This window comes from Ahaetulla prasina, chromosome 4, assembly GCF_028640845.1.
Source record: "Ahaetulla prasina isolate Xishuangbanna chromosome 4, ASM2864084v1, whole genome shotgun sequence".
NCBI lineage: Eukaryota > Metazoa > Chordata > Lepidosauria > Squamata > Colubridae > Ahaetulla > Ahaetulla prasina.
In genome coordinates this window covers 70,702,585-70,730,429 of record NC_080542.1, presented here as the reverse complement: position 1 = coordinate 70,730,429, position 27,845 = coordinate 70,702,585, and the positions used below count along the sequence as shown (strand labels likewise).

Here is a 27,845-nt window from a genome sequence, read left to right as displayed (position 1 = left end):
GCTATATATTTGATGTGGTAGTAAAAGTTCAGTAAGAGTTACACAACTGCTGATCAGTTCATATGAATTACAGTAATTAATTTCAAAATATAAGTCATATGAATTCAAGTCATCCTTTCAAATATATGCAAATTATTTTACAGATCATCAGTATAAAATTGCACTTTGGTTCAATATAGTCTGGAAGTAGTATGTGTAGTCTCAACAACATTCAAAGCTCTGATAATATTGAAGGAATTGCACATATGTCCAGTGCTCAAAGTTACAAGCACTGCAGTGACTCTGAGGTTAGGTGATCAAACTTTGGGTGCCTGGCATCCTGTCTATATTTATGACTGCAAGTTGAATTCTATTGCCCCCTATGTGCTCCATTTCTGCCTTCTGACTGCCCTGCACTCTGCCCTACTGTCAGCCCTGGAAGCCATCTTTTTCTTTGGATCTTCAGGGCTGTCACACTTAGTGCTGTGGAAACTTGGGAGGGGGGATTGCATGGAGTTGCAGAGATATCTAGGCATAATAACGTTCTTTTCTCTGAGAGTCAAGGACATCCAGCCTGCACTTGGAGTGGTATGACTGGGAGGTATCTCCGGTTGGGACCGTGCATTGATTGGACCATGTGATGGACATGTGGGTGTGGGTGGGTATGGGTGGGTGTGGGGGGAAAGGATTTGGACTTTCTTTTGGGTGGGGAAAATCTGGAAACTTTCAGATTTGGGTTTTCCCAGATATGCCAACATGACATATCTAATAAAATGAAACTTTATGGAACTTCTAGCCTTGGAGTCTTCTTTTGTTGGGGGTGTTACTTGGAATCCTGACACCTACATCCCCACTGTCCCACATTCCATCACCCTGACTGACATTCACTATCTTCTTTTCCCACTGCTGAGAAGATGAAGGGTTAGACCAAACATGCCTTGTCAGCAGCTGGAGGAAGACAATAAAAATTAGCTGAAGGGTCAGAGAAGTAGTGTGCAAGCAATCAAAAGGGCAGAAATGGGAGAAGATAGAAAGTTGGGGAAGGGGATTGAAACGTAGGTTGGCAAGGCAAAGACACTAGAAACATGAGGTCTTGGCCTAATGACTCAACTGGAACTTCCTCACTAAATAGAATTGTCATATGATATTTTGCATAATGACTGCACTTCACTTATTGGCAGCAATTTCAGCCCCAATTAGTGTCATTCAATGAGGACTATCTTTATGCAAATTTATGCAAACTTCCTATTTAGGTAAAAAGATTCTTAGAGAAGGTTCCATAGTTGACTTATTATAAGACTATGTAAGATATTGTATAACAAACATTAACAATTGTCAGTCTTAGAATAGAAAGACTTTTAGAAATAACACACAGAAATAAGCACTTACTTGGTCAATTTCCATCAACTTTGGAAAGGCTCCAGGCCACTCTATAGCTACTTTCACAATATTTGCAGGAGGCGGCATTTTCCGTCACTGCTCTTCTTCAAACGTAGTGAATTGGAATATCTTATAGGCTATAGTCTCTCTTTCACAGCTGGAGGGACAGAAGATAACAATATCATTTAAAATAAATTCAAACAGAACTATCCATTTTTTCATGACTTGGCAGGTATAATTACAGGTGTATAATTGTGTGTAATACACAGGTTAAAATCTTAAGAATTCAATTGTATACCACAGTCTATGATATTAATCAACCTACTCAGAAGATGGCTGAATTAGTAGAATTACTAGAATACACTTAGAACAATACTTATGAAATAGTTTTTTTTGTTTTGTTTTGTTTTGTTTTTACATTTATATCCCGCCCTTCTCCAAAGACTCAGGGCGGCTTACAGTGTATAAGGCAATAGTCTCATTCTATTTGTATATTTACAAAGTCAACTTATTGGCCCCCCAACAGTCTGGGTCCTCATTTTACCTACCTTATAAAGGATGGAAGGCTGAGTCAACCTTGGGCCGGGCTTGAACCTGCAGTAATTGCAAGCTACTGTGTTCTAATAACAGGCTCCTTACAGCCTGAGCTATTCCGGCCCTTCCGACCCACCTCTCTTCTTTCTTTCCATCCTTCCTTCCCTCGCTCCCTCCTTCCTCCCCACATTCCTTTCCTCCCTCCCTCCCTCATTTCCTCCCTTCCTTCGCACCCACCCACCCTCATGCGCTTTTCTCTTCCCTTCCTTCTATTCCTCCCTCCCTCCCTCTTCTGTCTTTTCCATCCTCCCCTTTAATTCCTTCTTCTCTCTCCTTTCATCCCTTTTCTTTCTTTTTCATGCCCCTTCTCCCTCCTTCCTTCCCTCGGTTCCTCCCCCCCCACCCTTTCCTCCTTCCTTCCTTCCTCCCTTCTCTTCCACCCTTCCTTTCCTCCTCTCCCTCCCTTCTTTCCATTCTTCCTCCCCACATTCCTTTCCTCCCTTCCTCCCTTCCCTCATTTTCTCCCTTCCTTTGCACCCACCCACCCTCCTTTGTCCACTTTTTCCCCCTTCCTTCTATTCCTTCCTTCCTGCCTCTCTCTTCTCTATTCCTTCCTTCCCACATTCCTTCCTTTCCTCCCTTCCCTCCCGTCTCTTCCCTTCTTCCATTCCTCCCTCCCTCTCTCTTCTCTATTCCTTCCTTCCCTCCCACCCTTCCTTCCAGAACTTCCTCCCCCCCTCCCTCCTTCCTTCATTAAATGCAGACATGATCTGAATCCGGCCCTTCATTTTTAATTCAGATCATGAATCATTTTTAAATGCAGACATGATCTGAATTATTCTATTATCACTAGTAAAAGACTACGCTATCCATCTTTAGCTGCTTCATCACGTCTTCCAGTGATCTTGTGGACATGTTGGTTAATCTAGAGTGGTCTCACATAGTTTTTTCTTTTGATGGGGGAGCTCTTGGGCCTCCTCCTCATACTTAATAGCAGTAACTGTGAGAGGGATTCTTGGAGTCTTAGTGGACAACCAGCTAAATATGAGCCAGAAGTGTGCAGCGGCAACCAAAAAAGCCAATGTAATCCTAAACTGCATTAACAGAGGGACACAATCAAAATCAAGTGAGGTACTAATGCCACTCTATAAAGCCTTAGTAAGACCACACCTAGAATACTGCATCCAGTTTTGGTCACCACACTATAAAAAAGATGTTGAGACTCTAGAAAAAGTGCAGAGGAGAGCAAGCAGGATGATTAGAGAACTGGAGACTAAAACATATGAAGAACGGTTACAGGAACTGGGCATGGCTAGTCTAGTGAAGAGAAGGACCAGGGAGACATGATAACAGTGTTCCAATAGTTGAGGGGCTGCCACAATGAGGAAGGGGTCAAGCTATTTTCCAAGGCACCCGGAGGCCTGATAAGGAATAATGGATATAACCAATGGAACAGTTGCCTTTGGAAGTTGTGGGACCTTCATCATTGAAGGCCTTCAGGAAGAGGATTGGACAACAAAAAACTTGTCGGAAATGGTGTAGGGTCTCCTTCTTGGGCGGGGGTTGGACTAGATGACCTACAAGGTCCCTTCCAACTCTGTTAATCTAATCTAATCTCTTAGAAGCAGCTGTTTTTCTTGAGCAGATTTCTAACTGTTGGAAGTTGATTTTCACTATACATCAGCAGCACCCCTGCAAGCAAACTATTCTCTGCAACCACTGCACTGTTATCTCCACCAATAAAATAACAGAACAGAGTAACAGAGTTGGAAGGACCTTGGAGGTCTTCTAGTCCAACCCCTTGTTCAAACAGGAGACCTTATACCATTCTGGACAAATGGCTGTCTAATCTCTTCTTAAAAACTTCTAGTGATGGAGCTACAACGATTGAAGGCAAGCTGTTCCACTGGTTAATTGCTTCACTATCAGGAAATTTCACCTCAGTTCTAGGTTGGTTCTCCCCTTGATTAATTTCCATCCATTGCTTCTAGTCCTGCCTTCTGCCTTCTGGTACTTTGAAAAATAGGTTAAGTGGGACACTGCTATCATATCAAAAAAGACTAAAAAAAATCACTATATTCCTTTCCAGACTTTTAAAAAAAATGATCTATTAGATATCCAATAATAAACCTTTTTAAGAAGAATTATCCATAAAGTTATGACCAGAAATCATTTTCTCTACAGCAACAACCTCTTACATGTTCATAAATAGATCACTGCACTATAGCAACCAGAATGTCAGAAGGAAGGCAAAAAAGAAAAGTAGTTTTCACAGAGACAAAAGTGCATAGGGCAATAACACATTTTTGGGGGAGGAGGGGAAGGTGATAGCACACAAGTTTATCTTCTGATATAAAACAATTTGGAATGAGTGGGAGCTTCGCTATTGCATTCTTAATGAAAGATTAGAAAATTTATGACAACTATAGTATAGTTATTTACTAAAAAATTGTATATCCATGCATATATATATATATACCCACACTGGCTAGGAAGTTTAGTTTACATCACAAGGACAACAGGCTGGGGAGTCTATATATTAAACAGCCTCCCCAACTTGGCATCCTCTAGAAGTCTGACAATATAGAGCATGCGCTTCTTCTGCGCATGCGCATAATGGCGGCAGCGTCTTGATCTCGGTGGTGACGGCGGCTGGGTGTCCCCGGGCTGCGATGCCGTCCTGCCGACTGCCGGGCTGCTTGGCCTCCAGCTCCAGGTTTGTGATCATGCCGGCAGCCGAGAGCGAGGTCTTTGGACCTCATTGGGCTCTCGGCTGCTGAGTGCGGAGCCGGAGTTTTCGAACGAGCAGCGGATGGCGGTGGCCATTTTGGGGGGTGTGAGGAAACGCTCCGGACTGACTCAACTGTTTCTCGGCCGTTCTCGGCCGCAGGTAACATCGGCGGTGGTGTGTTGGGCCGTTTGGGACGGTATCCTCAAGGGCCTGAATATCGGCCGATCCCCCCCCAGCTGACTTTCGGCCATGGCTGGCCTTTGCCGCAAGAACCTTTGCCGAAAGTTCCAGCAGCAGCATGTTTTCTGGTCGCGTTTCCACCAGCGACATATAGGCGGCCTGGCCTTGAATTTCCAACAGCGGCACGCTGGTGCTTTGGGCCCAACGGTATAAATGGCGGCTCTATTGGTGGCAGCATGGATGGCATTGACGGCACCGGCGGTATTAGCGTCGTTCCAATTGACCACCGTGCTGCATGAGCCACTGTCCCGCGATGGTGCTATGCCGGGAATCCGAGGGAGACCTTTCTATCTTGGCAGCCGATAACCAAGGGAATATTACCATGCCAGTTTCCGAAGGGGAGGTCACTGGACTTGGCCGGAACTCCGGACCCCTTGGTTGTTTTGGACCCTCTGGACTTTTTGGTCCCGCGGATTTCAACGGATTATGGGTTGGCACCCCGGCCTGTCTTTTTTCTATCTATGATGAGGACAGGGGTGAAGCAGACAATATGGATGGTCTATGATTTCAAGACCCGATGCTACATGGCACTGACCTGGGGACTATTATGAGATCTGTTGCCCTACGGGAGATTGAACTTGCCCAAATGGATTACCATCTTATGTCGGGTCTTGGTGAACTATCGGAACGATTGCAACATCTACGCTGGTTAGGGATGGACACTTTTCTGCCGTTTTATCTGTTATTCTTCCATGAGATATTCGTCTGCCGAGCTATTACGACTGCGAGGTTCCCCCGCCCGGAATGGCCTCCAGCTATCGAGGCCTACCTTAACGAAGGGTCTTGGGACCCAGAGAGGTGGCATGCCAAGAAGAATTGGGATTTTAAATAGATTTTAAATAAGGGTTTTTAAGGGAGGGATATGGTGGGGAAAAACCCGTTGGGGAGGGATCCAGTCCCTGTGCTTGTTCGCGGCACTATGGCATCTGGTCTGAAGGCAGAGGGGGAGGGGTTTGTTTCAGGATTAGAGGGTCGTTCAATCTGTATGGTAAGTGGGAGAGGCAAATATGGCGGAGGGGGGGGCGCATCGAGTGTTGGGAGCACGTGCTCGCTGTTTGAAAGTGATCACATGCTCCGGCCCCTCAGTCCCTACCCGTTCCTCGGGCGGCCATGATCCTCAGAGCCTGGGTCTTCGGTTGATGTTATGTAATGCTCGGTCCGTGGTTAATAAAGCTCCCCTGATTTGTGATCTTATTCAGGGGGAGTCCGCGGACCTCATGGGCATTACAGAGACCTGGTTGGGCCCAGAGGTGGGGGTCCCCCTTGTTGAGTTGTGCCCTCCGGGTTTCCGAGCATTTCATCAACCGAGGGCCCAAGGTAGGGGTGGGGGGGGTGGCAATTCTTATTAGGGAAGATCTAGAGCCGAGGGAGGCCACTGTTCCTCAGATTGCCGGTTGTGAATCCCTCTTTGTGAGGTGGGGCCATAGGAATCAGTTGGGTTTGTTGATCACGTACCTGGCTCCTGGCTGCATGACTACAACCCTACCCGAGTTGTTGGAGGTGCTTGCCGGGGTGGCGGTTGAGACCCCCAGACTTATCGTCATGGGGGATTTCAACTTGCCATCGACCGGCTTGTCACCGACTGCAGCCCAGGAGTTCCAGGCTTCTATGACGGCCTTGGACCTGATTCAAGTAAATGATGGCCCTACGTACATGGGAGGAGGCACGCTGGATCTAATTTATATCTCTGGACAGTGGCTAAATGAACTGGAATTAGATGATTTAGCAACAGAACCGATGTCATGGTCAGATCATTTCCTCCTTCGCCTGGACTTCCGAAGCGCCACCCACCATCGCAGGGAGACGGAACCTATACGTTGGTTCTGTCCCAGGCGCCTGATGGACCCTGAGAGGTTCCTAACGGAGCTTGGGCCAATTCCTGAAGATCTGGCCCACGGCACGGCTGAGGAACTAGTTGTGGCCTGGGAACAGGCTGCGGCTGGAGCCTTGGACCGTGTCGTGCCTTTGCGGCCTCTGACCCGGCACAGATCTCTTGGTTCTCCGAGGGGCTGAGGGAGATGAAACGCCGGAGAAGACGCCTAGAGAGTACTTGGAGGTCCAGTCGTTCCGAAGCTGATCGGACACTAGTTAGGTCTTATTTTAAGACCTACCTAGTGGCAATGAGGGAGGCAAAGCGTTCTTACGCCTCCGCCCTCATTGTGTAGGTAGATAACCGCCCAGCCGCCCTGTTTCAGGTGACCCGCTCTCTCCTTCATCAGGAGGTGCGGGATGACCCTTTAAAGGCACGTGCCGAGGAGTTTAGTGGTTATCTATACGATAAAATCGCTCAGCTCCGGGATGGTCTGGACCGAAATTGGGATGATCCAAGTGAGAGGGTGGAGCCACGTCTTGTCGAGATTGTTTGGGATGAGTTTGATCTTGTGACTCCCGAGGACGTGGACAGGTTGTTGGGGAGGCTCCACGCCACTACATGTTTACTGGACCCGTGCCCTTCCTGGTTGGTGCTGGCCACACAGGAAGTGACACGAGGCTGGCTCCAGGGGATTATCAACGCTTCTTTGTTGGAAGTGGTTTTCCCTGCCGCCTTGAAAGAGGCGTTGGTGAGACCCCTCCTCAAGAAGCCTTACCTGGACCCAGCTATTTTGGGTAATTATCGTCCGGTCTCCAACCTTCGCTTTGTGGTGAAGCTTGTAGAGAGTGCTGTGGCGCGGCAGCTGCCCCAATACCTGGATGAAGCTGTCTATCTAGACCTGTTCCAGTCCGGCTTCCGACCCGGATACAGCACGGACACAGCTTTGGTCGCGTTGGTGGATGATTTCTGGAGGGCCAGAGACAGGGGTTATTCCTCTGCCCTGGTCCTGTTAGATCTCTCAGCGGTTTTTGATACCATCGACCATGGTATCATGCTGCGCCGGTTGGGGGGATTGGGAGTGGGAGGCACCATTTATCGGTGGTTCTCCTCCTATCTCTCTGACCTGTCGCAGACGGTGTTGGCAGGGAGGCAGAGGTCAGCCGCAAGGCGCCTTACTTGTGGGGTGCCGCAGGGGTCGATTCTCTCGCCCCTCCTGTTCAACATCTATATGAAGCCGCTGGGTGAGATCATCAGTGGCTTTGGGGTGAGATACCAGCTGTATGCTGACGACACTCAGCTGTACTTCTCCACCCCGGGCCACCCCAACAAAGCTGTTGAAGTGCTGTCCCGGTGTTTGGAAGCCGTACGGGTCTGGATGGGAGGAACAGGCTCAAGCTCAATCCCTCCAAGACGGAGTGGCTGTGGATGCCGGCACCCCAATTTAATCAGCTGTGGCCGCGGCTGACTGTTGGTGGCGAGTTATTGGCCCCAAAGGAAAGGGTGCGCAACTTGGGTGTTCTCCTGGATGAACGGCTGTCGTTTGAAGATCATTTGACGGCCGTCTCCAGGAGGGCTTTTCACCAGATTCACCTGGTTCGCCAGTTGCGCCCCTTCCTTGATCGGGATGCCTTATGCACAGTCACTCATGCTCTTGTCACCTCTCGTTTGGATTATTGCAATGCTCTCTACATGGGGCTTGAAGTGCACTCGGAGGCTTCAGTTAGTCCAGAATGCAGCTACGCGGGTGATAGAGGGAGCTCCACGTAGCTCCCATGTAACATCACTCCTGCGCAGACTGCACTGGCTGCCTGTGGTCTTCGGTGCACTTTGTGTTACTACCTTTAAAGCGCTCCATGGCTTGGGCCTGGGTACTTGGGACGCCTACTGTTACCTCATGCCTCCACCGACCCGTGCGCTCACACAGAGGGACTTCTCAGGGTGCCGTCCGCCAAACAATGTCGGCTGGCGGCCCCAGAAGGATCCTCTGTGGGGCTCCCTCTGGAGCGAACTTCCCCTGGTTTCGCCAAATATCTGACCTTGGACCTTTGCTGAATTACATATTTATATCTCTGGAGGGCCAGGATATTGTTTTTTTATTAATTTTATAATAATGGTATTTTTATTTAGGCACCGTTATGTGGTTCTTTATCTCTATCGTGACAATGTTACAGGGGCAGAGGTCGGCTGGCGCCTCACTTGTGGTGCCGCGGGGTATTCTCGTCCTGTTCAACATCTATAAAATTAGATCATCAGTAGCTTGTGTGAGGCAGCTGTGCTGATGACACCAGCTGTACTTTTACGGGCCACCCAGCAAGCTATAAAGTGCTGTCCCGGTGTTTGGAAGCCGTCGGGTCTGGATGGGAGAAACAGGCTCAAGCTCAATCCCTCCAAGACGGAGTGGCTGTGGATGCGGCACCCCAATTCAGTCAGCTGCAGCGCGGCTGACTGTTGGAAGATTGGCCCCAAAGGAAAGTGCATAACTTTGTTCTCCTGGATGAGCGGCTGTCGTTTGAAGATCATTTGGCCGTCTCCAGGAGGCTTTCCAGGTTCGCCTGGTTGCCAGTTCGCCTTCCTTGATCGGGATGCCTATGCACAGTCACTCATGCTCTTGTCACCTCTCGCTTGGATTATTGCAATGCTCTCTACATGGGGCTCCTTGAGTGCACCGGAGGCTTCAGTTAGTCAGAATGCAGCTGCGGGTGATAGAGGAGCTCGTGGCTCCCATGTAACACTCCTCGCAGACTGCACTGGCTGCCTGTGGTCTTCGGTGCACTTTGGTTTTGGTTACTACCTTTAAAGCGCTCCATGGCTTAGGGCCTGGGTACTGGGACCGCCTACTGTTACCTCATGCCTCCCACCGACCCGTGCGCTCACACAGAGGGACTTCTCAGGGTGCCTCCGCCAAACAATGTCGGCTGGCGGCCCCAGGAAGATCCTTCTCTGTGGGGCTCCTACCCTCTGGAACGAACTTCCCCTGGTTTCGCCAAATATCTGACCTTGGACCTTCGCTATGAAAACATATTTATATTCTGGAGGGCCAGGGATATTGTTTTTAAATTAGATTAATTTAAATATTTAAATTAAATTAGTAGGCAGTTTATCGGTGGTTCTTTATCTCTTTAATGTTACAGGGCAGAGGTGGCTGGCGCCTCACACATGTGCCGCTATCCTCGTCTGTTCAACATCTATGAAATTAATCATCAGTAAATTACCAGCTGTCGCTGATGACACCCAGCTGTACTTTTCCACAAAGCTATGTGCTGTCCCGGTGTTTGGACGCGGGTCTGGATGGGAGAAACAGGCTCAAGCTCAATCCCTCCAAGACAGAGTGGCTGTGGATGCCGTCATCCGGTACAGTCAGCTGAGTCACGGCTGACTGTGACGAGTCATGGCCCCGATGGAAGTGCGCACATCTCCTGGATGACAGCTGTCTTTTGAAGATCATTTGACCGTCTCCAGGAGAGCTTTTACCAGGTTCGCCTGGTGCCAGTTGCCTTTCTGACGGGATGCCTATGCAGTCCTGCCCTTGACGTCTACCTGGATTACTGCAATGCTCTACATGGGGCTCCCTTGAAGGCATCCGGAGGCTGCAGTTAAGAATTACAGTTATACCTGCTCATATCCTCGCAGACTGCACTGGCTACCTGTGGCCTTCAGTGCGCTTCAAGGTTTTGTAACCACCTTTAAAGCGCTCCATGGCATAGGGCCATCTTACGGGACCGCTACTGCTACAATGCCTCACCGTGCGCTCTCACAGAGGGACTCCTCAGTGCCGTCAGCTGCAGTGTCGTCTGGGCGCCCGAAGGCCTTCTCTGTGGGGCTCCCACCCTCTGGAGCAGACTCCTCCCAGGACTCACTTGACCTAGACCTTCCGTGGAGCTTAAACACATATTCATTTGCAGGACTGGACTAGTTTTTAAATTTTATAGGGTTTAAATTAGTTTTAATATTTATACTATTTTTAATAATTTGCTTTTAGAATAAGTTTTTTAATGGCTCAGCATCAGAATATCAGTAAATGCTTTATTAAAGAGGCGACTGTATCCGGCAACGACGCCTGAAAGTGCCTCCAGTGTCCGAATCCGCCGCCGAGTCCTGGGCCAGGTGTTCGAAAAGGACACCTGCCGCACGGACTTCGCCAGGGTCTCCCAGCCGATATACAGGACTGGGGGACCGATGCTGGCCTCCAGGCTCGGCGGGTTCGAGGCCACAGGCCATTATTTTGGTCGCCGCTGCCGCTCCCAGTGACACCGGGCTTTGGATTTATAATTGCAGCAGCCTGGTGGTGAACAGGAGCGGAGAAGAATTGAGGAATGAAGAAGGAAGGATATCGCAAACAGTGGAGTACTGAGTGCGGGGGGTTTTTTCTCCCTGAGGAGTACGAATCACTTGGAGAGGAGAACTTAAAATAACAAGATTACGGTTTTGTGGAGCTCTGGAGAGAAGAGGAGAATTTAGGAGGGAGGGTTTGAGGCCCCCCTCCTCTGAGGAACAATGGTGGCGTCAGCTTCCTTCACTATGAGAATCTTGATGACATCACTTCCTTCGCTTCCTGGTTGACTAACTGTACTCTGGACTCGTTGCTCCTGTGAGTGCCCCTGGTGGATCCGGAGGAAATTATAGGATACTGTGCTTTTGAGGATTAAAATTTTTTTTTTTAAATGGCAAAGGTCAGAGACCAACTGCTGGAGAAATGGAGAATTTTGGAAAAGTTATCTAATATGGACAAGAAACTGGATGAAATAAGAGCAGAAATTGTGACTATCCAAAAGGATTTAAAGGATACTCAACAAGTCTCAGCAGAAAATAAGCAGAAAGTGGAAGGTCTGGAGGGTGAGATGCTCAGTGCAGAAAGAGGGAGACGACAAGCAATGCTGTGCTTGGATTACAGATGGATAAAATGTCTTATTCTTAGGTTTCAAAATTTGGAAGAAGTGGACCAAGAAGATTTGAGAGATGTTGTGACTAAACTGTTGGGAGAATTTCTTGGGAGAGGTGTTGATTTATGAATTGGGATGTGGATCGAGTTTATAGAGTTAATTCACAATATGCATACGCATGCAGTTCCTAGAGAGGTTCATGTCAAATTTGTGAAAAGAGACGAGAGATGAAATTCTTAGAAAACATAGGAGTGGGCACTGACTAGGGGCAGGAGATAGCCATTCTGAGGCAGATTCCCAGACAGGTACGTGAAATGAGAAAGAAATATTACTTTTGTCAAGCAAATTGTACCAGAAGGAGTAGGCTTCAGATGGCTGATGCCAGAGGGATTGATGATTTTCCGGAGGGCATTACGAAAAAAATTAGTACAATATGGAGGCTACGCCTACGTGGAGGAACAAAGCCCTCCTGGAATCAGATGACCCAGGAATTGAAGAAGGAGGTTATAGACCATGGGGCGGAGCTGCAGCTGTTGCCCCTGGAGTTGGGTCAGGCTGAACCCAGAGTTCTGAGATCCAAAACTAGGAGGTGACAAAGATATTTGGTATTGTGTTGGTTTTACTATTCTTTCGTATGATATTCTGATTATTCTTGACCCTTCTTTATTGCGTATGTAAGATTGGTAAACTTAGCTACTCAGATACCTGCTTGCCATATGGCTGTTGTATGTGTTTAAAATTTTGAGTAAAATTCTTATCATGTATAAGAAAAATGAAAATTTACCATACCTGATATGTATTTGTATAAACTTTTTTTTGACCAATAAAAACTTTTTTTGGGGAAAAAAAAAAAAAAAAAAAAAAAAAAAAAAAAAACAATAACAGTTCCAGCAGTCCCCGTTTATCATCATTAAGTATAGATTACATGAGTTATTAAGTGAGGAAATGATTGCAACTTCTGACTTCCCGACAATTTCCCATTTATTTTGCTTCTGGGAAGCAGTAGGAAAAGTTGCAAATTACAATCACATGACTGGACATTGCTTTGACAGTTAGAAATCCAGGGCAGTTGCTAAGAATGCAATACCCTGTAGTTTAATTTAAAAATTATAATAAAGAAATTTTTAAAATGCTTAAAACTGAATCAGAGTAATCCATTATTGTGCAATTTTCAGTATTAAAATGATCTGTACAGTTTGCACATTTTACTATTTGTTTTTACTATAGCCGAATATCTACATTTTGCTTTGTTATGAAATAAATAAAACCTATTGCATAGAATAATATTATTTTGTTTATAAATAGCATGCACATAAGTACACAATTTGCACTTGAGTGGAGGTTTGCTAAGGTTATACATATGCTGATTTTGATTTTCTTTAAAAGTTGAGACTATTTTCAAAACATTCACTAGCAGCCTTTCAGATTGTCCTTCCCTCTTTAAGATAATTTGAAAAATGAATGCTGTATCATGCTGGTTTCCAGGAAATCAAGAAACTTCTTGAAGTCAAAACTCCTAGTAACTTCATGAACACATCTTTGTCAAAAGAAATTGATAAGAAGCTTATCTTCTTATCAAGAAGCTAGTGGGTAAGATAATGAGATTTTTATATACTGCTCATTCTTTGCAGTATATTTTTTTTGTTTTTATTGTTTATTTTTTTGGGAGTAAGATATTTTCATATAGTAGCTTTCACAACAAATAAAGCTTAAAAGTAAAAAATCTTAATCCCTCTGCTTTGATAGAATTTGACATCTTGATATTCTGCACCTCCTTGCAGTATTCTTTAAATGATTATCTGTTTTGCACATTCCTACACATGTGAGTGTGTCTTGACTTACACTGTTATGTATTCATGTTTGTACCTTTAAATATTTGAGCGGGAAATCAGCACGTTGCTGATTGGACGAAGCCTCCAGCAGAACTGTATAAAAGGAGAGGTTTTTCCCCCAGCCTGTTGCTGGGTTCACCCTATATTAAAGAGCTGTTGTCACTACCCTGGTCTCCAGCCTCGTTACTTCCCGAACTTAACATTGGCGACGAAGGTGGGATCTCGAGGCTAAGGAGAACCAGAACCGAGCTGAAGCACGATAGACCCGAACCCAGCAAACCCAGGGCAGAAAAGTGGAGATGGCCAGTTACACTCCGCCCGCACCGTTTGACCCGGCTAAAGAGAAATGGGGAACGTATATGACCCGTTTCGAAAGCTTTCTAGAAGCCAACGAACTGCAAGGAGTTCCAGATAACCGAAAAAGGGCTTACTTCTTAAGCCATTGTGGTCCGGAGGTCATTGATATCGCGGAAGCCTGGCAGAGCCAACGCCGTTGCAATCGGTGTCGTGGCCAACTTTACAGACTTTACTAAAAACCACTTGCACCAACGTCCAAATCGTGCGGCGGTTTGAATCAGGCGAAGGCAGATGGAGGCGAATCCATCGGTGACTACATGGCCGCCTAAGAAAAGCGTCCAAGGACTGCGGATACCGTGACCTAGACGAGGTGCTCCTCGAGCAACTCATCCGAGGTCAAAGACATCCGTTTGCGGCGACGGCTGCTAGCAAAGAGCAACCTGGCGCTGGCCAACGCTCTGGGCGAAGCCAGAGCACATGAAATGTCCTCCCAGCGGCAGAGACACTGCAGAAGCCGGTCCCACAGAAGGCGGCGAAGGCAACTCCGGTGCACCAGGAGGAGGTTCAGACCGAATCCGACGGTGAAGATGAGGAAGGGTCTGCCGACCGAGAAACGCGACAAAGGGGACCGAGACGAGTGCGGAAGCTGCGGGTCAACACCAGCGCCAACGCTGCAAGTTTAAAGACGCGTCGGCGGTGTGGGAAAGGGCACCTAGCTCAAGTTTGTCGAGCGGCCCAACCTTCCGCGAAAATTCAAATCGGTCAATCAGAGCGCTGGAATCGCAAGGCGACCGCGATTGGCTCAAACAAAAAGGCGCGATTCCAACCAAACAACGGTGGTCATAGGTCACCCAAAGTGGAGAAGAAGATCTTCACTAAGCCAAAAATAGAGGGAGTACGGTGCCGGCTTGAAGTAGACACGGGATCAGCGATCACCATCATGTCCTGGGACACTTTGGCGAAGTCGCTGCCGTCCGTCGCAAAGCGCCACCTGCAAGCACAACGGCCACGAGTCCACGACTACCAGGGAATCGCATCCCTGTTCGAGGGACCACCTCCGTCCGAGTGTACGGTCCACAAGAAGACCCTGCCCATCACGATCGCCGAAGGAACTCTGCCCAGTCTGTTGGGACTAGACTGGTTTCGCCCTGGGCATGGGAGTGACTGGCATCTACAGAAGTGACTGTAACCTGAAAGACATTCTCTTTAACGAGTTCAAGATGTCTTCAAGGACTGCCTGGGCAAGTACAAGGGGACCCCTATTTCCTTCAACTTAGACCCCAGGTAGCCCCATTAGGCTTAAGGCGAGGAGAGTCCTTTGCCCTAAAACCAAAATCGATAAGGAGCTGGACAAGCTCATAAATCAGGGATTTTGGTGCCAGTCGATCACGCAAAGTGGGAGACGCCAATCGTCACCCCAATAAAGTCGGACGGGTCAATTAGAATTTGCGCTGACTACAAGGCGACGCTAACAAAGCCTTACAGAAAAGCGCTTACCGGTTCCGTGGTGCAACACTTATTGCACTCTTTGGGGCAAGGGCAAGTCTTTGCAAAGTTAGACTTGGCCCAAGCCTACCAACAACTGCCAGTAGACGCCGACAGCCAAGCCCAAACGATTGTAACGCACAGGGGGCATTCAAGTGCACCGATTGCAATTTGGGGTCAGTGTGGCACCAGGGCTGTTCCAAAACCTGATGGAACGACTACTGCAGGGCTCCCAGGGTAGTTCCTACTGATGATGTCCTAATTTCAGGGAAAACATGGAGGAATTGGGGAGCGTTAAGAAAGGTTTTGAGCATTTTCCGGACAGCCGGATTAAAAGTCAAGACAAACAAATGCCAGATAGGGGTCGAATCGTCGATTTCTTGGGCTACCGGATAGACAAGAAAGGAATTCACCCTACTGAGAGCAAGGTTAAGGCAATTAGGAAGGCTCCAGCGCCTAAAACAAAGCAGAGCTGCAGGCATTCCTGGGATTGGTTAATTTTTGGTCTTTTTAAAGAACAAAGCAACTGCTATGGAACCGCTGCATAGGCTCTTAGGAAAAATACTGTTTGGTCTTGGGGAAAGTCAGAAAATAGGGCTTTTGAAGCAGTAAAGAACCTGCTCTCAAGTGATAGCCTGCTCATCCAATATCACAACTCATTACCCCTAGTGCTGGTTTATGCCTCCCTTATGGGGTGGGGCTGTACTCAGCCATAGACTTCAAACGGCACAGAAGCCCCTATAGCTTTTACTCTAGAACGATGTCCTCCCAGAGAGGAACTACAGCCAATTAGACAAAGAAGCACTAGCCATTGTGTCAGGGGTCAAAAATTCCACGAATATGTCTTTGGGCGGAATTTTGAAATCGTGACTGACCACAGACCGTTACTAGGATACTGGCTGGCGATCGCCAACGCCTGTGGCACTTTCGCCACGCTTGACCCGATGGACTATATTCTTAGCCGCTTATTCGTACAAGCTGCAGCATCGACCAGGAAAAGAAGTGGGGCATGCAGGCGCGTTAAGCCGATGCCCACTACCAGGGGCGACCGAAGACCCCACCGGGGACGCCCATCCTACTTATTGACTCTTTGGACTCTGGCCCAGTCACATCTAAGGAAGTGGCTCGGGCATCATGCAGGACATTGTGTTAAGGACTGTACTCGGTTGGGTACAGAGAGGGTGGCCCCTGCGGCGAAGTTCAAAATTTGTTAAAAACGAGATGAGCTCTCGGCTCAAGGGGTGCCTGTTATGGGGTGATCGTGTAATAATTCCTGATAAGTTAAGGGAAAGGTATTGGACCTCCTCCACGAGGTCACCCAGGGATCGTAAGGATGAAGGGGTTAGCTAGAAGCTATGTGTGGTGGCCACTCATGGGCAGAGATTGCTGAGAGGGTAGGAAATGCCAGGCTTGCCAAGAGTCCAGACCTCTACCCCAACGGCCCCAGTCAGAGAATGGGAAAAGCCCCAAGGGCCCTGGTCAAGAATCCACATTGATTTTGCTGGCCCTTTCACGGCCAAACGTTCCTAGTGGTTGTTGATGCATTCTCTAAATGGTTGGAGATCATACTCATGAAATCCACTACGGCCGAAGCAGTAATCGCAGCCCTCGCCACCTATTCGCAACTCACGGGTTGCGGACACTCTGGTGTCCGACAATGAGCCTCAATTCACGGCAGCCCAGTTTGAAGAATACCTGGCAGAGGAGGCATCCGACATGCCCTCTCTGCGCCTTTCCACCCTGCGTCGAATGGCCTTGCAGGCGTTCCGTCCGGGCGCTAAGGAGGCATTGTCAGGCTCAAGCCAGGTGACTGGCAAACAAAGATAGACTTTTCCTAGCCGTCCAGCACAGAACCCCAAGCACGGCCACGGAAAAGCCCAGCCGAATTACTAATGGGACGGAAACTCCGGTGCCCACTTGACCGTTTGAATCCCATTACACACCAGAGGTTACAAGGGGAACTAGAAAAGACAAGGGAAATGAGCATAGGCGACGGGTGTGGGCCGAAACTATGGGGACGGCCCTAGTTGGTTCATGGGACAAATAATAAAGATAACCGGCCAAAATCGTCGTGGTAGAGCTACCAGACAACCGAGTGTGGAGGCGCCACATAGATCAGTTAAGGAAGCGAATAACTGATCAAACCAACCAAATGAAACAGATCATGACCAATACCAATTTGAATTCACAGCTGACAATGACCGGGAGGCGCAAGACTTAGCTGAGGTCCCAGAGTTCCAGCGACGCCATCAGGTTCCCGAGGAAACAGCTGGGAAAGTTTCAGAAGTAATCCAAGGCCGGATGGCCAAGAAAAAGTCAACCAATAATCCAGAGCCGTTGGCTCAGAGAAGAGCTGGGAGGAGAAAACAGCCCCTCCGACCAGCTCAAAACACCACCCAGAACTGAACCGCGCAGGTCAGAAAGAACTAGGAGACGCCCAGGTTATTTGCGTGACTACGTCGAAAAATAACATGTAAATAAATATGTAAATAGAGGCAAAGTGTTTTCTGGGAGGGGAGGAGTGTTATGTATTCATGTTTGTACCTTTAAATATTTGAGCGGGAAATCAGCACGTTGCTGATTGGACGAAGCCTCCAGCAGAACTGTATAAAAGGAGAGGTTTTTCCCCCAGCCTGTTGCTGGGTTCACCCTATATTAAAGAGCTGTTGTCACTACCCTGGTCTCCAGCCTCGTTACTTCCCGAACTTAACATACACCATGCCTCCCTCACACACTCATGCTCTGTCACCGACTCACACTTCTTACAGTCTTTCTTGCACACCCTTTAATCCTCTCCCATCTCGTAGCAGCCCTTACTTCTTTGCTGTCTTGGAACTGAAAACTTCCTGAAGACTTCCTTGCTGACTTAGGTTGTGGGAAGCCAGCAGGAAATAACAGCAACTGACATTGCAAGGAATGCAGTTCCTTTGCAGTTGCACTTTACAACCGCATCACTTAGTGCCAGGAATTCTGCTCTCAATTGCCATTGAAGATTATCTGTATTTTCTTTTCAGAAATAAAGTCATTACATTCACAAATCCATTCCTCATTGCTCATAAATATACTTTGTGTCTTCGGTTATTCTGCCTCACAAAACACTGTAATTCTTTAGAAACACCCAATCTGATCCTATTCAGGTAAGATTATTCATCAACTAGATTTTTTTTCTCAGCTCTAAAAATTATTTCCTGTAGTTCCAGTTTCATACTCCCATACATTTTCCTGGTTTTGGAAATTTTCATATTCTTCATCCCCAATAGGAACGATAAAGGAGATGAATAGCATAAAGACATAAAATAACATAAAAACATCCACACCCGTCTCCCTCTTCTGCATTTCTTTACAACTACAGATAAGAATAAAATACTGTTCACAGTTTGCTTCTTCTTCATTAGCAGCACAGAAACAGCAAACTCTTAAAGCTAAGATGTTAAAACTGTCACATGATTGAGCAAAGTACATTCTGTGCACAGAATTACAAACAAAATTTTGGTCTCTTTCCAGGACTGAGAATTTATTCAACCTATAAGCATACTCTTTTTTTCAACCACAAGTGTTTGTGTGTTTCTGTATGCCATGCATGTGGGTATGCATGTATTTCATTAAAGTATTGAGGGGGAAAAATATGATATGCTATTCATATTTTATAATGACAACTGACTGAGATATTCACAGCATATAATTTTTTTTTGGCAACTACAGAATTATGCTTTACACATCAAGCTTGTAGTCTGGCTAAGTAAATAAAATAAGGATATCAAAGAAGTTCTTTAAATGAAGTCAAATTAATCCAGGATTAATGACCATTTGTATATCTGTATTTCTGCTAGAAGCATACTGAACATTATAAAATAGCATACAGTATTTACAAGGTGGTAATGTGGAGGAGAAAAGTCAATATTTTCCTGTAATGTGGTAACGGAGGGAGGGAGGGAGGGAGAGGGAGAGGGAGGGAGAGGGAGAGAGAGAGATGAGGTCTTTTGTTTTATAGCTAGACTGGCCCAGTCTTTTGTCTTGTAGATAAGGTGGCACCAAAATTTCTGCTGGGGGCAGGGACCTGGGGGCTTTTGTTTCTGTTTCCTTTAAGATTTTTATTTCTCTTTTAGGGGAAATATTCTGCCTTTTTAATATTTCCTAGAATATTTCATTCTTCTATAAGAGCGGTGGGTGCTAACTTTCTACAATCTGAATAGCTACATTTTGCTTTGTTAAGAAATAAATAATATCATTTTCTATAAAAAGATAAAGGTTCCCCTTGCACATATGTGCTAGTCATTCCCGACTCTAAGGGGCAGTACTCCTCTCCATTTCAAAGCCAAAGAGCCAGCACTGTCCGAAGATGTCACCGTGGTCGTGTGGCCAGCATGACTAAACGCCAAAGGTGCACGGAACGCTGTTACCTTCTCACCAAAGGTGGTCCCTATTTTTCTACTTGCATTTTTTTTACATGCTTTCAAACTGCTAGGTTGGCAGAAGCTGGGATAAGGAACTGGAGCTTACCCCGTTATGGGGCACTAGGGATTTGAACCACTGAACTGCCGACCTTTCGATCGATAAGCTCAGTGTCTTAGCCCCTGAGCCACCGCATCCCTATCATATTCTATACAATTAGATTATTTTGTCTTTAAACAGCACATACATAAATGAGTACACAATTTGCAGTTGAGAGAATGAGTTGCTAAGGATACAAATGCACTGGTACTATTTTGAGAGACTTTCCTATTGCTGGGATTATTTTCAGAAAATTCCCAGCATGCAAACATTTGGATTGTCCTCCTCTCATTAAAGCCCTTTTCAACACAGTTGATTGAACAATTTGCATGCAGTGAATTGTCAAACAGACTTTGAAATATGAATGATTTACTACTCTGGTTATCAAGGGATGAGCCAAGTTTTTCTTCAGGTCAAGCTCCACTTGTGATTTAATGAAGCTCATTCATGTAGCTTTCTGAGCTACAATATAGAAACAGTTTTCCATTGCCTTCTTCCACAAAGTTATTAATCTTTCCAATATGTATACCAAAGTATGATTATAAATACATTACAAAACTAAAACATTGGATGAAGTTTGTATGTATATTTGGGATCTACATTATTTGAAAATTACTGCTTGTTAGCGCATTAGTCTCTTCACATATCTGAGAGAGAAAGAAATGATGAAGGAAATGAGGTGATGAGAGGACAGGAATTAGACAGTTCCCAGCCCTCTAAGAATCTAAAATCTGGTTCTGAATAATATATCTGTCCATAATAAATTTCTCTCAACAAGACCTGTATCATCAAGACTTGGATGGGTAAGATGAAACAGTTTTCCTCCTGAAAATATGTCCATATAGGTTTCAGGTTTGACATCAGCTTTCATAGCAGGACAGGAGAATTAGCAATTGTCATTTAAGCAGCTGTGTCATTAGCAGAATCATTAGTCTTCAAATAACCCAACATAAAAAAAAATGTTATATGTAGTTAAGTAAAAAGGTGGAATTGTTGCAGTTGTTATATCACCATCTCTTCAAAAGAGTTATACGCTTGCCCAAGTTGATGGACCTCACCACTGGGTTATCAATCAACTGTGTCAAGCTTACAATGATAAAGGACTTCTATATGCCTTGAGGAAGGGAGTGCGAACAGCTTATGAATTCAAGGCTGCCGTGACAACTATAGGCTTATCAGGTGCAATTCAAGGTGCTGGTTACCACCTTTAAAGCGCTCCATGGCATAGGACCGGGCTATTTATGGGACCGCCTACTGCCACAAACAGCCTCCCACCGACCTGTGCGCTCCCACAGGGAGGGCCTCCTTGGGGTGCCGTCGGTGAAACAATGTCGACTGGCGACCCCCAGGGGTAGGGCCTTCTCTGTGGGGGCTCCTGCCCTCTGGAACGAGCTGCCTCCGGGGCTTCGCCAACTCCCCGACCTTCGGACTTTCCGCCGTGAGTTGAAGACTCTTTTATTCCATTGAGCTGGGCTAGCCTGATTAAGTAATTTTAAATGGGGTTTTAGTTTTTGTATTAGTTAGTTTTCTAATATTTTGGCCATTATTTATATAAATTTTTAGTCTGTTTTTTAATGTGTATTTATTGTATCTTTTAAATTGACTGTCAACCGCCCTGAATCCTTCGGGAGAAGGGCGGTATACAAATGCAATTAATAAATAATAAATAAATAAATAAATCATCATGGACATAAAAAAAATACAGGAAGCCATGTGTTAGATCTAGTTTTTATCTTGGAGCAGATAAGATATTGCCTGAGGATGGGGAAGATTAACATCAGTCCTAATCATAGTCAGTTTATTCTCTTGTTTCCAGAGAGCTAGTTGGAGAGGAAGCTTTCTACTGGTCCATCCTAGATACAATGAATCTGAAAAGATACTTGCAGGGAGTTTCTTGAGGCCTTGTCAAATAGCATTGCACAAGCCTTCTGAGTCTCATAGAACCTATTATAAGGACAGGCAGAAACTATGGACAGAAGGTCCTTTGCACAGTTTCTTTTACAATGATAGCTTGGGCAAAAAATTTTGGATATTCAATTGAGTTAGATAAATGGCAGCAGCTATGGGAAAGGAATTATAAATTAACAATGTCCACAGCATATAAGGAGAATCAATTTAAAATGTTTTACAGATGGCACATGCCACCTGAAAAATTGGCAAAAATGTTTAAAGATAAATCGGCTAAATGTTGGAAATGCCATCAGACACCAGGATCGTATTATCATATGTGGTAGATATGTCCAGGAGTAAGAAATGATTAGATTAAAACTAAAACATGGTTAGAAGAAATGATACAACAACATATGGATGTAAAACCTGAACTGTTCCTATTGGGTATCTTATCAGAGAAACTTAATAAAGAAAATGCATATTTGATTATACATGTTATAACTGCAGCGAGGACAGTATTTGCGCAAAGATGGAAAGCAGAGAAAATCCCTACAGAGGGAGAAATAATTAAGAAAATATTGGACTGTGTAGAAATGAATAGATTGATTTTGACAATTAAAGAAAGAGAGGAACCGGAATATTTTAAGATATGGGGGCAATTTTATCAGTGGTAGAGAAGAGAGATATATAGAATAATGTTGTAATGATATGAGTGAAGAAGAAAGAAGAGAAAGAAGATAGATAAATGTATTAATAGAAAAGTAAGAAATGTGGGAGAAATGTTATAATAAATGAAATGACAATATTAAGATATGATAAATAGTGGAGGAGTAGGAAGAAGACACAAAAGATGTACTCAGATGCTACACTGAATGATGGATTATGTACTATATTTTTGTTTGTCTATAAAATAAAAAACTTTTATAAAAAGGGGGGAGCTTTGAACAGTTCCATCTTACGGGAACCAAAATAAAAAGAAATGAAAAAAGAGATATAAAAAAGCAGCTTCCAATCTTCTGTACAGCAGTTATAAATGCATCTATATTTTATTCTTTCTAGTTATGGCTTTCTTCATTTGTATTTTGATTTTGTTGCTATATGTTAATCCAATTCCTCAGAAGAAATGGAGTGGCCTTCATAATCAATAAAGAAGTAGGAAAAGCAACACTGGGATACAATCCCCAAAATGACAGAATGATCTCAGTCCGAATCCAAGGCAAACCATTCAATATCACAGTAGTTCAAGTCTATGCCCCAACCACTGGTGCTGAAGAAGATGAAATTGACTGGTTCTATGAAGCCCTACAGCACCTGATAGAATTAACACCAAAAAATGATGTCCTTATCATCATGGGAGATTGAAATGCTAAAGTAGGAAGCCAAAAGATAACCGGAATAACAGGCAAGTATGGCCTTGGAGTACAAAATAAAGCAGGGCACAGGCTGATAGAATTCTGTCAAGACAATACGATGGTCATAGCAAACACTCTTTTCCAACAACCTAAGAGACGACTCTACACATGGACATCACCAGATGGTCAACACAGAAATCAGATTGACTATGTGCTATGCAGCCAAAGATGGAGAAGCTCTATACAGTCAGTAAAAACAAGACCAGGAGCTGACTGTGGCTCAGATCATGAGCTTCTTCTTGCAAAATTTAGGCTTAAATTAAAGAAAGTAGGGAAAAGCACCAGGCCACTCAGGTATGAACTAAATCATATCCCTGATGAATATACAGCAGAGGTGACAAATAGATTTAAGGAATTAGATCTGATAGACAGAGTGCCTGATGAACTATGGACAGAGGTTCGCAACATTGTACAAGAGGTAGCAACTAAAACCATTCCAAAGAAAAAGAAAGGCAAGAAAGCAAAATGGCTGTCTGAGGAGCCTCTGCAAATAGCTGAGGAAAGAAGGGAAGGCAAGGGAGAAAGAGAAAGATACACCTAGTTGAATGCAGAATTCCAGAGAATATCTAGAAGAGATAAGAATGCATTCTTAAATGAACAGTGCAAAGAAATAGAAGAAAACAATAGAATAGGGAGGACCAGAGATCTATTCAAGAAAATTGGAGATATGAAGGGAACGTTGCATGCAAAGATGGGCATGATAAAGGACCAAAATGGCTGTTGTGACCCAGGTTCCTGGACCCAGACTCCTGGACTCGGATGATTCAGAAAGTGAGGGAGAAGACCTGGCAAGCCCTGCTTCTCTTGAGCCCTCTCCCTCCCTGGCACCCACTCAAAGGGAGGAGGAGGGGCCGGCAAGGCCTGATTCTCTGGAGCCTTCTTCTGATTTGGCAACGCCCCAAGAACAGTTTTGGAGTGATGCAAGATTACGAGAGCGTGATCACGCGTGCGCAGCAGCGGAAGAGTTGGGACAAAGCCAAGTCATGATTGTCATGCAGTGACATCTGCAGAGACTATAAATAGGAGGCGGGACTTCCTGGTTTTTTGTCTTGGACAAAGTAATGAATTGGCGCGAGCTAACTGTCTCAATGGAGGGAAGAATATATTCGTGAGTAATTCTGGCCTTATCTATAATTTCCTCGTTATCTCCAGAAACTTGGCAGGCCCGTGGGTAGACGTGGCCAGGACATGTATCTATGTAAATAAAAGGAAAAAAGAAGGCCTCTGACGGACTCTTTGCTGGGAGTATTAGGGGGAGGGAAACAGAACATTTTGTCCAAGACCTGACTAAAACATCTTCCACCAAAGATGGACCAGCAGCAGGTACAGCAGCAGTTAGAGCAGCTACAAGCGGCTAATCAACAGCTCCAGCAGCAAGTGGCTCACTTGGCAGGCCAACTTGCTGCCAGGAATGTGCCTGCAGCCCCCCCCCATCCTCCCACTCCTCCTCCTCGTCGCAAGTGCCCGATAACCGTGCCGGATAAGTTTTCTGGGCAGCCTGAGATGTTCCCAACCTTCTTGGGACAGTGCCAGCTCTACATGGCTATGAGGCCAGAGGATTTCCCAGACGACCGGGCTAAGGTGGCCTTCGTGATTAACCTTCTTTCCGGCTCGGCTGCTCGATGGGCCACGCCCCTCTTGCTCCAGGACAGCCCCCTGCTGGCGGACCAACAGCATTTTTGGCAGCACCTACGCACCATGTATGAGGACCCCGTTCGAATGCTGACGGCCACCAGGCGCCTTAAGGAACTCCGTCAAGGGAAACGCCCCCTGCAGGAGTACATCGCGGTGCGTCTTTTGTGCCAGGACTCTGACTGGAATGATGCAGCGCTGGTGGGCAGCGTTCAGGAGGGACTCTCAGAGGAATTGCAAGATGAGCTGGCCGCGTGGGCGCCACGGACCCTCGACAACTTGGTGCCCTTGTCTCCGCCTCGATGCCCGTCTGCAGCAGCGACCGTCCGTCGCACTCCCGGGACCCGCCGTCGACATCTGCACCCCACTTCCTGCACCACCAGCACCCAGGGTCGCCCCACGTTTTGTAACCGCTGCGGAAGAGCCCATGGAGTTGGGAGCGGCCAGACCTCGCCTAACAGCCCAGGAGGCGGAACCGGGCGCCAAGGGGATTGTGCCTGTACTGTGGGGAGCCCAGCCCGCCGCCGCTTCTTGCCCCAGAAAGCGAAGTGGGGCACGCACGCCGGTCCCCGAATCACAGCGTGACCAATCGGGAAACGGAGCAGGCCCGACCTCAGGGAAACCCTAGGTCGGGCACGTACTAAGCCCCCACTGGACGTTGCGGAAGTAGACTCTGGGCCCCCTCGGCATCTGATTCTGGACACACGGATATGGTTGGGGAACCAGTCGGACGGGCTCCAGGCGCATGCGCTGGTGGACTCAGGGGCCACAACAAACTTTATGGACCAGGCCTTTGTGACCCAGTTTGCGGTCCCCGTGGTTCCGGTGGACCCTCCGATGCTGGTAGAGACAATTGATGGACGAGAACTGGTGTCCGGCCCCATTAAATTCGCCCCCCAGCCTTTGCGCCTGGCTATTGGGGACCATGAGGAGGCGATCCAGTTTTATGTCACGGCGGACCTTCATTTTCCCTTGGTCCTTGGGTTGGCCTGGCTTCGGACCCACGATCCTCAGGTGGCCTGGTCGCGGAACGCCATCTCTTTCCCGAGTCTGCAGTGCGTCGATCACATCCGCCACACCTGTGCCGGCCAGAACGTCCCCACCGCTGCCATCACCTTGCCTCCTGAGCTGGCGGACTTCGCCCGGCGTGTTCAGTGAGAAGGAGGCGGACCGACTACCCGCGCCGGCCCTCGATTGCCCGTGGACCTTCTGCCCAACGCACCACTGCCTGTGGGACGCCTGTATTCCATGTCGGAGCCCGAGTTGGCCGCCTCAGGGACTTCCTGGACAAAAACCTGGCCCGAGGTTCATCCGGCCTTCAAAGTCCCTCTCTCGGCCCCGGTCCTCTTGTGAAGAAGAAGACAGGGACTTGCGCCATGCTGTGATTACCGCCGGCTAACGCCATTACAGTGCGGAATCGCTACCCCTGCCGCTCATCCCGGAGCTACTGGAGAGGTTGCGGAGGCCACGATCTTCACCAAGCTCGATCTCCGGGGCCTACAACCTGGTGCGGATGCGAGAAGGAGGCGAATGGAAGACGGCATTCGGCACCGATACGGACACTCTGAATACACTGTCATGCCATTTGGGTTGACCAACGCTCCCGCCGTTTTCAGCACTTCATGAACGACGTGTTCGAGACATGTTGGATCGGTTCGTGGTTATCTACCTGAACGACATCCTGATTTACTCGGTCCAGGAAAGCCACCTTGACACGTCGGTCTGGTTCTGCAACGCTTGCGGGAGCAACAACTCAATGCGAAGCTGGAGAAATGCGTCTTCTTCCGGACTTCCATAGAATTCCTCGGGCATATCATCTTGCCCGAGGGCATAGCCATGGACCCATGTAAAGTAGAAGCTTTGTGTAGCTGGGAAGCCCCTCGTCGGGTGAAGGATGTTCAGCGCCTGCTGGGCTTCGCCAACTACTACCGGACCTTCATCCCGGGCTTCGCCACACTGACAGCTCCACTTACCCAGCTCCTCAGGAAGAAGGTTGCATTCCGGTGGGGTCCCCCGCAGCAAGAAGCATTCACAGCACTCAAGAAAGCCTTCGTCACAGAACCCGTCCTGAGGCATCCCGACCCGCTCCGGCCTTTTGTGGTGGAAACGGACGCGTCCAATGTGGCTCTGGGAGCGGTGCTGCTACAGGCTCTGACGAATGGCGGCACACGTTTTCCCTGTGCTTACTACTCCCGGAAACTCAATCCTTCCGAGCGCAACTACACTATCTGGGAAAAAGAGTTGCTGGCTATCAAGGCTGCATTCGAGGCTTGGCGACACCATCTGGAGGGGGCCCGACATCAGGTGGAGGTCCGAACGGACCATCGGAATCTCGAGCACCTCACCACAGCTCGGAAGTTGAACCAGCAGCAGATCCGGTGGTCATTGTTTTTTGCCCGGTTCAACTTCCGCGTGACCTACATTCCCAGCGGTCACAACCGGAGGGCGGATGCCCTGTCCCGCAAGCCAGAGTACCTCTGCGCCAAGGACCCCCTTCCTCCATGGACAGTGCTGCCGGCAGAAGCCTTGGCCGCAGCACGGGAGCCAGTGGACTTGCGGGCCCAGGTGCGAGAGGCGCAGCGCCAGGACGCCTGGTCGCAGCAAAGGAGAGCGGAGGTGGGCCCCACGTCTCCTTGGACCTTGGAGGAGGACTTACTCAAGTTTCATGGGCGATTATATGTGCCCACAGGACCACTCCGAGCCCTCGTCATGACCCAGTGCCACGACAACCCTGCAGCAGGACATTTTGGGTTCTTCAAGACCCTCCACCTGGTGACACGGACCTTTTGGTGGCCCCGAGTGCGGCATGATATACATGCCTACGTGACATCCTGCGTACCGTGCCGGCAAGCCAAGACCACCACGGGGGCCCCTCCCGGGCTCCTCCAGCCCTTGCCGACACCCGACAGACCCTGGGGGGCGATCTCTATGGACTTCCTGACAGACCTGCCGCCGTCCTCTGGGTTCACCACGGTGCTGGTGGTGGTGGACATGCTCACCAAGATGGCACACTTCATCCCATGCCGCGGACTGCCCACAGCCGCAAAAACGGCCCGTCTCTTTCTGCAGCACATCTTCCGCCTCCATGGTCTACCGGACAGAGTGGTTTCGGACCGCGGAGTTCAGTTCACAGCCCGCTTCTGGAAGAGACTGATGGCCGCGTTGGAGGTGCAGGTATGTCTGTCATCATCGCACCATCCGGAGACCGACGGGGATACAGAGAAGGTCATCGGTATACTGGAACAGTAT

The 27,845-nt window shown here is 47.4% G+C and overlaps 1 protein-coding gene across 5 annotated transcripts in view; it reads right to left on the bottom strand.

Annotated features, from left to right (window-relative positions):
- Positions 1 to 27,845, bottom strand: part of ELMO1 (engulfment and cell motility 1) — a 499,623-nt gene that overhangs the window by 403,000 nt on the left and 68,778 nt on the right. For all 5 annotated transcript variants that reach the window (XM_058179684.1, XM_058179685.1, XM_058179687.1 and 2 more), the window contains exon 2: positions 1,369 to 1,516. In XM_058179684.1, coding sequence (XP_058035667.1) covers positions 1,369 to 1,446 — 78 coding nt within the window. In that variant the 5' untranslated portion in view covers positions 1,447 to 1,516. The remainder of the gene's footprint in view (positions 1 to 1,368; positions 1,517 to 27,845) is intronic.